Source organism: Eubalaena glacialis, chromosome 12, assembly GCF_028564815.1.
Source record: "Eubalaena glacialis isolate mEubGla1 chromosome 12, mEubGla1.1.hap2.+ XY, whole genome shotgun sequence".
Taxonomy (NCBI): Eukaryota; Metazoa; Chordata; class Mammalia; order Artiodactyla; family Balaenidae; genus Eubalaena; species Eubalaena glacialis.
Window position 1 is genome coordinate 51,931,594 of NC_083727.1, and position 14,027 is coordinate 51,945,620.

The window sequence follows — 14,027 nt, forward strand, 5'->3', positions numbered from 1 at the left end:
GCCAATGCAGGGGACACGGGTTCGAGTCCTGGTCCGGGAAGATCCCACATGCCGCGGAGCAACTAAGCCCGTGCACCACAACTATTGAGCCTGCGCTCTAGAGCCCGTGAGCCACAACTACTGAAGCCCACATGCCTAGAGCCCGTGCTCCACAACAGGAGAAGCCACTGCAATGAGAAGCCCGCGCACCGCAGTGAAGAGTCGCCCCCACTCGCCGCAACTAGAGAAAGCCCGCGCGCAGCAACAGAGACCCAACGCAGCCAAAAATAAAGAAAGAAAGAAATAAAGAAGATGTTTTACAATGAAGAAATATACCATGCTCATAGATTGGAATACTCAATATTTTAAGTTATCAATTCTCTGTAGACATTGCTCTATAGCTTCAACATAATCCCAATCAAAATCCCAGGATTTTTTTTTAAAGAAATGAACAAGCTTATTCTAAAATGAACACGGAAATGCAAAGGCCACAGAATAGCCAAAATAATCTTGAAAAAGACAAAGTTGGAAGACTCACATCACACCACAGAGATGCATCAGCAAAATCCAAGTTGTAGGAAATCCTACAGGACAAAGATGTTTATAAGTATGTATGTATACATATGTGTGTGGTGTGCACACACCCAAGTATATACTACCTCCAGATGTAAAATATAGTACTTACTGTGAGTCATTTTCCAAAATGTTTCAAAGCCATTGCCACAGTTTGTAAGCTTTGGGTGAGCAAAGGCTGTGTCTGTTTTTATTCACCATTACATTTCCAGAAACAACAGACTGCCTGGCACAAGGCAAGTGCTCAACAAGCATTTGTCAAGTGACTGGAAGAATGAGGACAAATGTTGGAAAAAAGTAGGGAAGAAACCAGCACTAAATTTCACCTGCTTCATAATTTTGCTTTGGTCTCTACAGAATCCTAAATAAAACCTTGTAATTTTCTCAGGATAAGATTCTTACTAGGGGAGTCATTTATAAAACCTAAAAATCTTTTAAATTCTAACTTTTAAGCCTATAGTTGGGAAGCCAAAAAATGACTACTCGAGAGCCCCCTCTAGTGGTGCCCTTTTCACAGCTGACCCCCTGCAGAAGGAGCTGGAAGTGGTATCCTCCACCACTGCCTCCCACCCAAGAAGAATTTTGCTTTCCAACTCCTAACCTTAAAACGAGTCTACCTTTCCACTGGTGAAATTATCAATGTGAAACAGGTAAGGTTAAACCAGGAGATAGCAAAAAAGGGACTGACAAACAAAAATGTATCTTATTCTCTTCTAGTGTACGGGAGAAATCATTAACCCTGCCATCACCACTCATTCTGCTAGTCTAGAGCTGAAACCTTGTTGTAAGAAAGCCAGCTGTAGGGTAAGAATGAAGCCACAAAATACTACTACTGCAGCTTTTGACTTTTGCATGAGATATGATAAGCATTTTATTAATGAAAACATTTCAAGATTGAACCATGATGATATCAATGCTCCTGGGGTTCCCGTATTGAGGGTCCATCTGAGTCAATCATCTCAACATACCTATGAAGATAGAGTAGAGTGAAGTGGGCATGACAGAGTCCAAGCCAAGGGCATGAATAAGGAGAGGGAAAGGGATGCTATGAAACAGACATCTCTTTTCCACCAAGTCTCTTTAAAATTTAATATCTGTTTCCCAAGTCTAAAAAAGAAAAATAATAAAGAATAAGAGCTTGTAAAGGCATTCTGAGGCTATTCTCCCAGCCAGCGAGCCCCCCCAAAATGAGAATTTGACCTATCTTTTATTACCTATTTTGTAAGTATTCTAAACTAAACTGAGTATGGCCACCAAAATGTTCATCTCACTTCCTATTTCAGAATTCCTTTCTCTTCCCCTCTCTACATTATGAAGATGTTCCTAGCCAAAGATTGCCACACACCCAGCCTATGTGAATATCCCGTGTTACACATCTTTTCTAATCCCTTCAAACATTCAGATAAATTACGTTTATTGTACCTCCCTTCAATTCATTAGAATATGGCTGTATTTTCCAAACTAAAAATCCAACAACTTTCATAGTTGTTGTTGTTTTTTTTTAAGTCCTTTTGTAGAAGTGGAAACAGTTGTGCCTTACTAATCATCTCCATTTATGGTTAAGTGGTTAAGGTAACAGGAGAAACAAAGATGCTGATTTTAGCAATGACAGAACATGAAAGTGAAGGTATAGGAAGTAAATGTTCTCCAAAGAGGCAAAAAATGAGAGATGACAACAGAATGATATCTGCTAGTGGTGCCCAAAGGTGCAGACACATAAAACTGCTCAAGTACCTGGTATAAATTAGATTCTAAATAAGAAGCATACATTGGTCTCAAAAATACCAATTAGCCAATAAACTAAGAAAAAGAATAGTTTGAGCTTCTTTCACATTTTTAAAATCTGCAAGTTTGAAGAACTTGAAGAATCTCTGTCATTCGCTTTTTAAATACTAACTAATTCCCTTTTTATTAGATTTGCTAAATCTATAAATGTAAAACAGGCATTTAGAGGCATTAGTAAACAAATCAGAAGAAGAGGGAGGACCCAGAAAAGAACAGTTTGATCTCTAAGGCAGTATAACTACTTATTCAACTTCTATTATTTTTCTTACCCTAAAATTCTTATTAAGATAACGAACCTCTGCCACCACTTCCTCACAATGCAAATTTGTTGATCTCGTTACATTAAATGTGCATTTTGAGTATGTAAAGAACTGAATGACAAGCCATAAAGTCAGAGGAAGGAGGAGCAACCTTCATGACATCAGTGAAGGTGGGTAACCAGGGAGAGGTTTAAAACTGGAGAAAAAGATTTGATTGAAGGAAATAGAAACCAGAAAACAGACAACTTCAGCAAGAATGAAGTCAGGGAAGAAGCAAGACGTTAACTGATTAGGAAAATCCAGAAAGTAAGTGACAGCTCATAAGGTTTCCAAGAAAATGTGAGTCTTTGTGCCCAGTGCATGGAAGTGGGAGACCAAGGAAATGTTACCACTCATATGTTAAGAACGTCTACTCAGGGACTTCCCTGGTGGCACAATGGTTAATAATCCGCCTGCCAATTCAGGGGACAGGGTTCGAGCCCTGGTCAGGGAAGATCCCACATGCCGCAGAGCAACTAAGCCTGTGCACCACAACTACTGGGCCTGCACTCTAGAGCCCACGAGCCACAACTACTGAGCCCGAGCGCCACAACTACTAAAGCCCACGCCCCTAGAGCCCGTGCTCCTCAGCAAGAGAAGCTACCACAATGAGAAGCCTGCGCACTGCCACGAAGAGCAGCCCCCGCTCGCCGCAACTAGAGATAGTCCGCGCACAGCAACGAAGACCCGACGCAGCCAAAATAAGTAAATAAATAAATTTATTTTTTAAAAAAAGTAAAAACAAACAGCTTTTTTTTTTTTTTTTAAGTTATTAACCTGAGTCAAATAGCACTGAGCAATGAGATTCTGGTTTATCTAATAACCTATCTAGAAATGACTTCCTTCCCTGAGATCAACTCACTTTATACATTAAATAATGTTTGCACCCTAACATGCTAACTAATCCTGCCTTCAACTGCAGTCACCCTATGAGAAATAAAAGTAAAAACTAAGATAACTGCACTCCTCTCCTCTCTCCTATTTTACCTCACCTCATCCTGTTCCTGCTGGTAGTGTACTGAGGGATAGAAATGGAAGTTATCCCTGAGTGAAAGCTGGGAAACTTTTTGTTTGGACCACTTAAAACTTATTTTAACACACTTACCAACATCTCCATAAACATACAGGCCCCTTGGAGGTTTGCTCCTTGAAAAAAGCTGCAAATTAAGAACAAATTCTAAATCTCCAACATGGAAATAATCGAATATCATCATATACATAGTGTTCCTAACCGTGCTATATATACAGGACTGAAATGGGCTACTGCACACAGTAAGTACAAAAAACTTGATATAAAAGGCTATGAAGCCCCACTTAGGTTTTAATATAGGAGGCAAGAATCATAGTAGCTCAGAGCAAGGCTCTGAAGTCACACAACTTAAGTTTACATCCACTTCACAATTTACTAACCATGTAATCTTCCCCCTCTTTCCCAAATGGGCTCCCCAAACAATGACAGCCTAGCTCATTCCCAGCAAGCAAGAGATCAGAAGACTTTTTCTAAAGAAAGTGAATGGTTTCCAGAAATAAAGGCCCAAAGGCACCTAGTGTGGGTTCCTCCCAAAGAAAGAACTGGGTCCCTATCAGATCACCTTACAGTAAAGCATACTAGTCAACAAACCTCTTAAGATGGAGCCTTCAATCAGCTCATTAGTATCTGAAAAGACTCTAAAACGAATTGACAGCCAAGAATCAATAGAAATTTGAAAAAAAACCCCAAAAACTCCCATTATGAAAGTTGGAGACCACAGCAAATATACAGGGGGCAAAGAACTCCAAGGAAACAGAGACTACACACACAGCAAAAGGAAACTTCAAAATAAAACTGTAACCAATATAATTAATATGCTGAGGAAAATAAAAGAAGTTATTAAAACTATAAAGCAGGAACAAAATGCAATTTTTAAAAGGAATATTAAGAACAAAAGAGAGTACTTTGAAATTTAACATATGGTAGCAGAAACAAAATTCCAGAAAAGGGATTAGAAGATAAGCTTGAGGAAATGTTAAAGAAATACAACAAATAATCAATAACAATGAAAGATGGAAAATATAAGAAAATTACAGGATTAATTCAGGAGGTCCAATATCTGACCAAAAGGAATTCCAGAAAGAGAAAATAGAGAAAAAAGAGAGGAGGAAATTACCTAAGATTTTTCTCAGATCTGAAGGACGAAATTTCAAGATTGCGAGGACAGAATAAGTGTCCAACACAATGAGGGAAATAAGACCCATACCAAGTCACAATCCTGAAATTTCAGACACCAGGGATATAAAGGAAATCCTACAAACGTCCAAGGTGGCAGTGGGGTGGGCATTCAGGGGGAAAGGTGGTGGGGGGCGGGTGGCTGGAGACAGGTCACAAACAACCGATAAAAACTTGAATAAAGTTTGAGGGACAGTGATTTCCAATCTAATCCATCCAATCTATCCATCAAGTGTGAAAATGGGAAACTGACATTCCATACATACAGGGTCTCAAAAAACCCTCCCCAACAGAAATAGGAACACCTAGGCTCCATGAAACACAGAGGATCCTGGGGAGAATGCCCTGGTAAGATGGAGGGCTGCTCTCTAGAACCACAGTGGCGCAAGCAGGACAAGAAAGCAATCAAGTCCAGACCAAAACAGGAGGATGGAGGCCTCAAAGGAAGAAACAAAATGGAACTTCTCTTTGCCTGATATTATTATCAACCCAAATTACCTTCCTGAATTTTGCTCCACTTAGAAGAGTAACCTTCAAACTCTATGACAGTTCCTAGACACCTGTGCAAAAACCAAGGTGAGCCAGAGCTGAGAGAGTTCAGAAAGGGTAAAAGCAGAAAGAAGCGAAGGTTATGCCACTTAGCACCAACCAGAGCAGTCAATATTTTGACAGAGAACATTTTCAAAAGCTAGACTTCAGGATCCACTACCTAATGCTTTTGTTTTTTAATCTGTGGATTCACTCCAGCATGCCTCAGAAACCTCTCTCGCTTTCCTGTCCCTCAGCTTTCTCTATAAATCCAGCCTCTGACTCCAGCACGCCCCTTCCAAAAGAACCTTCACCCATGGTTTAGGCAAAAGGACCTTCTTTGCTTTGATTCTGCCAGGTGGATGCCTTCCCTGTGTCCCTTTGCACATTAACTCTCCATCTATTCTTAAATCTCAACTGAAAACAGATGCCACTCCTGCCAAAACCTCTTAATTTGTCTTGTTGTAATATCTTATATGAACCATTCTTGTACATTGGTTATTCTATTTTCAATTTGCCAGAAAAAAAGCATCATGCTCCTCAATAACTTTAGAACAGCTTCAAATTAGAAAACTTAAATACAACCTAATAATCTCTAAGTATATTCTATGTATTAGAAATCTTTTGAAAGCAACTTTTTGCATAAGGTAACTGGAAATGTTACAGCAATTCTTCACATCACATTTTGTAGAAACAGTCCAGGATCTAGTCATGATATAATCAACATATGCTGAATCAATGAAGTTCAAGCCAAAAATTTAACAAAGATGGGGGGAAATGATGACATGGGAAGAGCTCAATGCTGCTAAAAAAAAATAAAAAAAAAAAATCACTTGGGCTTATCTTCTGTTTTACCCAAACTCAACGTATTTTTGAAAGAGCACTTTGGCAAATATTATAGTACATTATCTATTACATATATAATTTATATTATATTTTATGGCAATATTTAGAAGATGATAAAGAGATATGGTTATAGAGTATCAAAGGAAAAGATTCTCAAACATCTGAGATCACAAATATCTCGTATGGCATAAATACTGTTTAAGAAGCAGATTTTACTCCAAATAAATTGATAAACACAATGGATACTCCTCTAACAATATATGTTAGACATCACCTATCTAAACTATGTTATATACACACCAAGTATTTTCACTTGGAGAGGCAGGTTAGTTTTCTCCTCATAAAATTTCAGTCTTCCAAAAATTATTGAAATTATTTCAAAGGATTAAAAAATCTATATTTTAAGGGGAAAATCAGAGGATTGAATGGAGAACAGTAAGACTATTTAGAAGGCTGTAAAATGGGTCCTAAAGAAGTTTTTTAATTCTTTATTCATAGTGGTCAATTCAGGGAGAGTTAGGTTCACACAGTTTTCTTCAAAATAACTACACAGGCACCCACATAATTTACATGCTCCTAATTTACATTTTCTCACAATTTACCGTATTTTTCAGGTCCATTAAATTTCCTTTCCCAATGTTTTAATTTCCTGTAATGTGTTCCTATGTCTCCGAGCACTCCACCCTGGCATAGTTCCTGGGTGCTGGGGTTCTACATGTGCTCCCATCCTCCACAAGCCTCTTCATCCTGCTCTCTACCCTAGGGGGCAACCTTGCTGGCTGGCTGCTAGCTGGGTTCAGCCCCTGGGAGGCACTACTTGCAGGAGATAGGAGGGAGGGGGTGGAGAGAAATCCGGGTCATTCTCTCCCATTGCTTCCCTGCTTCAGTGCTGTGTCTATAGCAGAGCTGCATCCCTCCAGAATCATTAGGTCCTCATGCCACAGCTACAGCTCTCTGCAGGCTCCTCCTTCACTCCTCCATCCTTTGTTTGCTGCCTTAGGCCTGCCCTGCCCATGACTCTCTAAGTCATCTCTTGATTCAGTCTTTAAAGTGCTGTGAACAGTTTCCTGACAGAACTCTGATACACGCCCAACCTCTAAAATACACACACTTAACACTAACTAGACAAAGACTTGAAGATCTGAACATGAATAAGTTTCTCCAGTGACCGGTTGTAAGATTTGTCATGTTACTTATATCTTAGGGAATTTGTGAAGTAGGATGATGACACCTTCTCTAATGTGTTTTTGATAAGGATCCAGTGATACTGTATTACAGATTGTGCAGATGGTAAGCTTAAGGATGATGTTGGAAGACCGTGGAAAGCTATCACCTACCTCCACTAAGCATAAAAGATATAAGGAAAGAGTATTAGAGTTGAACTCAAAAGATCTGGGTACAAATTCTGGTTTGGCTACTTATTAGCTATGTGACTCTGGGTAAGCCACATCAACTCTACAACCAGCCATTTCCTTATCTGTTGCGTGCAGGACACAGCACTGGGGAGTTCCCACTCACTGCCCACCTCTGCACACCTAATCACAAGGCCCACTCACTCATGCTGAAGACTGTAAACTTCATGTACTGATACCTGCTTCTATCCAAACCTATGGACCACAAAGAAGAAACATCGCACCCTTTGACACACCCTTCTCAAAGATCTGAACATTAATGTACACTTAAGCTATTTTATATCTATACAAACTCTACCAAACAAATCAAGAATACATTCAAGAACATGGAGCACATTTTCAAATACTGTGCATATTCCAAGCCATAAAGGAACCTCAATAAACTCCAAAGAATCACTGTACTACAACCAAAATGGAATAAAATTAGAAATAAATGATGGAAGGATAGCTAAAAATAGAAAAACCTCATACTAAGATATTGACTTTCACTCACATTCCCTCACGTCCACCCAGACTTCTGGGATTGCAATTTCATATAGGAAGTTGAAGGAGGTCCAACCCAACGCCTTCTGTTTTCTCTTTATAAAGATGTAGACGTCTGCTGAAAGTGATAGGGGAAGTGTAGTTCAGCTTGAAGGGAGCTAAGAAGGCTCTAGAGAATCGTTATAGAGAAGAGTGAACTAACCAGCGAAACAGATTTGCTGACAAAATGGAGGGGCACGCCTCAGGGCTTTCAGATTGTTCTCAACAATCTTCTATACCTGTGCAGTAGCCATGTCCTTTGGGTGAGAATGATCCCACTCCCAGCTCTATCCTCTACAACCAGATGAGGGGTTCAAGGGTGAGCTTATGACTAAATTCAGTCAAGCAGAGTTCTGTTGTCAACTCTAGGTGAAAGAGAAGCTCTAGTCTTCTGGGCAGTATGCTGTGTAGATGTGATGCTAGTTTGCTACTTTGAGATAAGCCAAGCTGAACACAAAGCCAAAATAATCAAGAGGGCAAGATCAAGAAGATCTCCAAGTAAGTAATGGAGTCAGGGGCCTAATACATTGCACCTGAAGCATACTTATCCTTGGACTTCTACATGAGCCAATGATTACTTGTATTATTTAACCTAGTTTTAGTTGGGTTTTCTGTTATTCACAACTGAAAGCATTCTAAGTGATGTCATAATATATTTTACTAGGCCATATTAATGGTTTGATATAAGTATTTATAAAAGTATCTGAAAGTATCTATTCTCAAGAGAGAGCTATAGTAATCAAAACAGTATGGTATTGGTATTAAAACAGACACACAGATCAATGGAACAGAACAGAGAGCCCAGAAATAAATCCACACATATATGATTAATTAATTTATATCAAAGGAGCCAAGGGTATACAAAGGAGCCAAGGTCAAAGGAGCCAAGGGTATATAAAGGAGCCAAGATTCAAGGATAGTTTCTTCAATAAACGGTATTGGGAAAACTGGACCACTACTTATACACAAAAACCAACTCAAAATGGATTATAGACTTGAACATAAGACCTGAAACCATAAAACTCCTAAAAGAAAACACAGGTGGTGAGCTGCTTGACACTGGTCTTAGCAATGACTTTTTGGATTTGATATCAAAAGCAAAGGCAACAAAAGCAAAAATAATCAAATGGGACCTTATCTAACTAAAAAGCAAAAGAAACAATCAACAAAATGGAAAGGCAACCTACCAAATGAGAAAAAATATTTTCAAATCATATGTGATAAAGGGTTAGTATCTAAAATACACAAAGAACTCATACAACTCAACAGCAAGAAAACAATCCAATTAAAAGATGGTCAGAAAATCTGAACAGACATTCTTTCCAAAGAAGTCATACACATGGCTAAAAGGCACGTGAAAAGATGCTCAACGTCACTAATCATCAGGAAATGAAATCAAAACCACAACGAGATATCATCTCACATCTGTTAGAATGGCTATTACCAAAAAAACAAGAAATAAGTGTTGGTGAGGATGTGGAGAAAGGGAACCCTCATGCACTGTTGGTAGGAATGTAAATTGGTGCAGCCACTATGGAAAACAGTATGGAGGTTCCTCAAAAAGTTAAAAATAGAACTACCATATGATCTAGCAATTCCACTTCTGGAAATTTATCCAAATGAAAACACTAGCTCAAAAAGATATATCTGCAACTCCTTTTTCATTGCAGCATCATTTACCATAGCCAAAACATGGAAACAACTTAAGTGTTATACACACACACAATGTAAATTATTCAACCATTAAAAAAGAAAGAAATCCACATTTGTGACAACACTGATGGACACTGAGGGCATTATGCTATGAGAAATAAATCAGACAGAGAAAGACAACGTATGAACTCACTTATATGTGGAATCTAAAAAAACAAAAAAACTAAACTCATAGGTATCTAGTCAAGAGAGCATGTCAAGTTTAGGAGACTTACTATAATAAGTATTACAATACTGTATACTAAATCAAAAGGGAGGATAATAAGAAAAGCAGCTGTCAGAAAAATGTCATTAAAATTTTTTTAAATGATATGAATAAATTGCCAATTGTCCAATAAAGAAATGTGCTGATGTCACAAGTGTTTGGGGTCCTACTTGTTATGCATTTAGTGATGCACTCCAAACCACTAAATTTAGTAAAAATTTATGATTTGAATTTTATATACATAAAAGCCCACTTCCACACAGAGAATCTTTTGAACGTGAGGATTATATTTTTTAAAGTAAATATCTGATAATTATCCTATCAAAATTTTATTAGACAAAGTCAAATGTAAAGCATGATTACTGGATTCAAACACACACACAGTTAAAAGAACATTTGGGGGACAACTGAAGAAATCTGAATATGGGCTTCATATTTAGGAATGCCAGATAAAATACAGGATGCCAGTTAAATTTGAATTTCACACTGATATCAAATAATTTTTTAGTACATGTATGTCCCAAATATCACATGGTACATTTATATACCAAAAAACTATTCATTATTTATCTGAAATTCAGGTTTATCTGGACATCCTGTATTTTTGTTTGCTAAATCCGGTGGCCCTATTTTAGATATCATTACATCAATGTTAAGTTTCTTGGGTGTGATAATGGTAATATAGTTATTCAGGAAAAGGTCCTTGTTAGGAGATACATAATGATGTTTTTAGAGGTCAAGTGTTATGATATTACAACTTACTTTCAGATGATTAAAGAAAAAATATTGAGAGAGAGAGAGAAAAAGAAAACAAATGTGGCAAAATGTTAACCATTAGTGGTTTTAAGTGTACTGTTGAAATTTTTAAAAATAAAAAGTTGTGAAAAACAAAACAGAATTTGGTAAGGTGATTAATTACTGTATTACTTTTACTTTTGAACTAAGTCTAAAATTATTCTAAAAATATCTACATATTTGCATTTTAGACAATTGCTTTCAAAACTATTCCTTTAACTTCTGCAAAGTAAACATTTGCCATCCATCATTCCAAATATTTTGATTTAATCATTCTAACTTTATCCTTTGTTCCTTATGATATTAAAATTCTAGCATTAAAAATAATCCAAGGTGATTCTCATCAAAGTTATAAATTAAAACAGCATGTCCTCCACCTTTCTGGGTTACTGTCTACCTGCTAGTCAAGTATAATTTCCATTAGGACAATTAGATAATAAGGGTGATGCTTTAAAATAAAGAGTTGGTTTCAATTTGTTTAAAATGCAGGAATGCTCCTTTTCCTGTTTCTCCCTACGCCCCTCACCATTCCATTACTAACTCCTAAAATGATAGAGACAGTGATTCCAGCTGGAATACTGAGCATAATTACATCTTTTAAAAACAAGCATTATATCATTCTCAACATAGACCACTGTTTAATAATAGTAGATCACTTCAGGTTTCTAAGAAGATCATTAAAACTAAAGAACTGAACTATATGTTAGCACCCACAAATTCTCTTTAAATGAAAACCTTTTTTTAAATACCATCAGTTGATTTGCAAAAGAACCCTTGTAACCTAAAGTACACCAATTTGTTCAGTTTACTAGTACAATTAAGCCTTTTAAGCACCTAAATAACTAACAAGTGTGGGGGCAGAGTTTAAACCTCTACAACTAGCGTAAGAAATGGCTCAGTTTCTGATTATAACAGAATTTGAAGATGCAAATGACTTTTTAATGTTGCATGCATTCAAGCAACAAGCATTTCTAAGTGCCTATGTGTGTCAGTGGGAGACAAATGACAGGAGGCAATTTCTTCAGCAGATCCTTCCAGTTCACTCACTCCTAACTGATATTCGAATTCTGGACTAGCTTAGGTGAAGATAAGCTAGGTGTGACCTACTCCAGGCCACCACTTGTTCAGAGGGATGTCCAGGACTTAAGCATAATTCTCAAACCTACCTGGAGTTTATCAGAAGAAGGATGTGGAAAATATTCCTCAGTCTGAACCTAGTTGAGGTTCTGAATTTGAGGGATTAAAGTGGCCTTCCAGGCTTCTCCTGGATTTTCAAAGAACTGACACTATGGAGGAAATGAGAACACAAACATGTCCACAGAGAAGCAAGTGAATATAAAAACTCACAGAGGGCTTCCCTGGTGGCGCAGTGGTTAAGAATCCGCCTGCCAGTGCAGGAGACACGGGTTTGAGCCCTGGTCTGGGAAGATCCCACATGCCGTGGAGCAACTAAGTCCGTGTGCCACAACTACTGAGCCTGCGCTCTAGAGCCCGCAAGCCACAACTACTGAGCCCATGTGCCACAACTACTGAAGCCTGTGTGCCTAGAGCCCATGCTCCGCAACAAGAGAAGCCACAACAATGAGAAGCCCACGCACAGCAACAAAGAGTAGCCCCTGCTCACCGCAACTAGAGAAAGCCCGTGCACAGCAACGAAGACCCAACGCAACCAATAAATTAATTAATTAATTAATTATTTTAAGAAACAACAAAACTCACAGAGACACCTATGCTCTCACACAGACATATGGATAGGCTCACAGCCACCAGGACAACTGCCTTCAGAGTCAGCAGAGAATTATTTTGTGAATCTTCAGTGATTGCTTTGTTATTCATTCAAATCTTCATGTTTTTTTCATTTATTCCAGAAACATGGATTGAGCATTGATCACCTACTTTGTATCAGGCAGTGAGCTAAGTTCTGCAGACCTACAAGATCCAGAAAACAATGACATGGTATTTACTAAAGGAGCATGTGGTCACCAGGTGGGCCATGTGAGATGGTCTACAGTAAAAAGATGGGGGCACAGGCAGCCTTAACAAAGACCCAAAGGCAAGAGAAGGCCCCAGTCTTGTCTAACAATCTTCAAGTAGCTTGTCATAGCTGCTGCTTTTATTGCCAGCAGAGTACAAAGACAGATGAGGCTGGCAAGAGGCAGGGACCAGGCAGGCTCTCAAGGACCCTATAGAACATGCTAATGAGTTTGTACTTTCTCTGGAGGGCACTGAGAAGCCTTAAGCAGAATGGTCCAATCAGATTATCTGTTAGAAATATCATTATTGATACAGTGTGGAGAATGCATTGAATGGGAGGAAACTGGAGGAAAAGACAACACTACCTATTACCTGCTCTGCTGACAAGCCACCCTTGCCAGGTGGAAGTGTGGTTCAGGGAGAAATACTTGTGGGGGCTTTTTGTGGTTCATCAGGGCAAAGGTAACTGAAGGCAGCTCTGTGGTGGTCTTCACTGCCATGAAGGGACTATGGATTACCTTGGAGCTATGCTTCATGCTTCTCCTGGAGAAGCTGTACATGGCTGTGGCAGTGTGGCCTGAAATGTGTGTTCAGTGTTCAGGTCCTAATATCTGCACATCTCCATTGGAGATGATGGCATGGATTGGAATTGCTCAGTTTTTCTTTATAGTTCTCTTGTTTCCAAATAGAGGTTTTCACTCAGTTAAAAACCAATTAGAGGGACTTCCCTCGTGGTCCAGTGGGTAAGACTCCGTGCTCCCAATGCAGGGGGCCTGGGTTCGATCCCTGGTCCGGGAACTAGATCCCACATGTGTGCTGCAACTAAGAGTTCACATGCCACAACCAAAAAGTCCGCATGCCGCAACTGAAGATCCCACATGCTGCTACTAAGACCCGGTGCAGCCAAAATAAATAAATAAATAAATAAATAAACCAAAAAAACTGTATAAAGCAAAATCAGAATTACTATTCAACTTAAAAAAACTAACTGAAGGCAAATATCTAACTCCTGAAAAGTTTAATATTGTTAAAAGACAATATAGCTTCTTAGAGTTATCCTTAAGAGATGCCAACTTCACAGAGAATCTTTAGGAACAGCAAATGTGGAGGCAACTGGTGAAGAACTCCAAGCTTCAGGCTTAAATAGATTTATGGAAAAACAACCGAAAAAAAAAAATCTAAACAATTTA

General features: G+C 38.6%; 1 protein-coding gene across 3 annotated transcripts in view; it reads right to left on the reverse strand.

The window, feature by feature from the left end:
• The window catches only part of AFG1L (AFG1 like ATPase), a 198,254-nt gene that overhangs the window by 145,767 nt on the left and 38,460 nt on the right, over window positions 1–14,027 (reverse strand). For all 3 annotated transcript variants that reach the window (XM_061207301.1, XM_061207300.1, XM_061207302.1), the window contains exon 3: window positions 3,742–3,793. In XM_061207301.1, coding sequence (XP_061063284.1) covers window positions 3,742–3,793 — 52 coding nt within the window. The remainder of the gene's footprint in view (window positions 1–3,741; window positions 3,794–14,027) is intronic.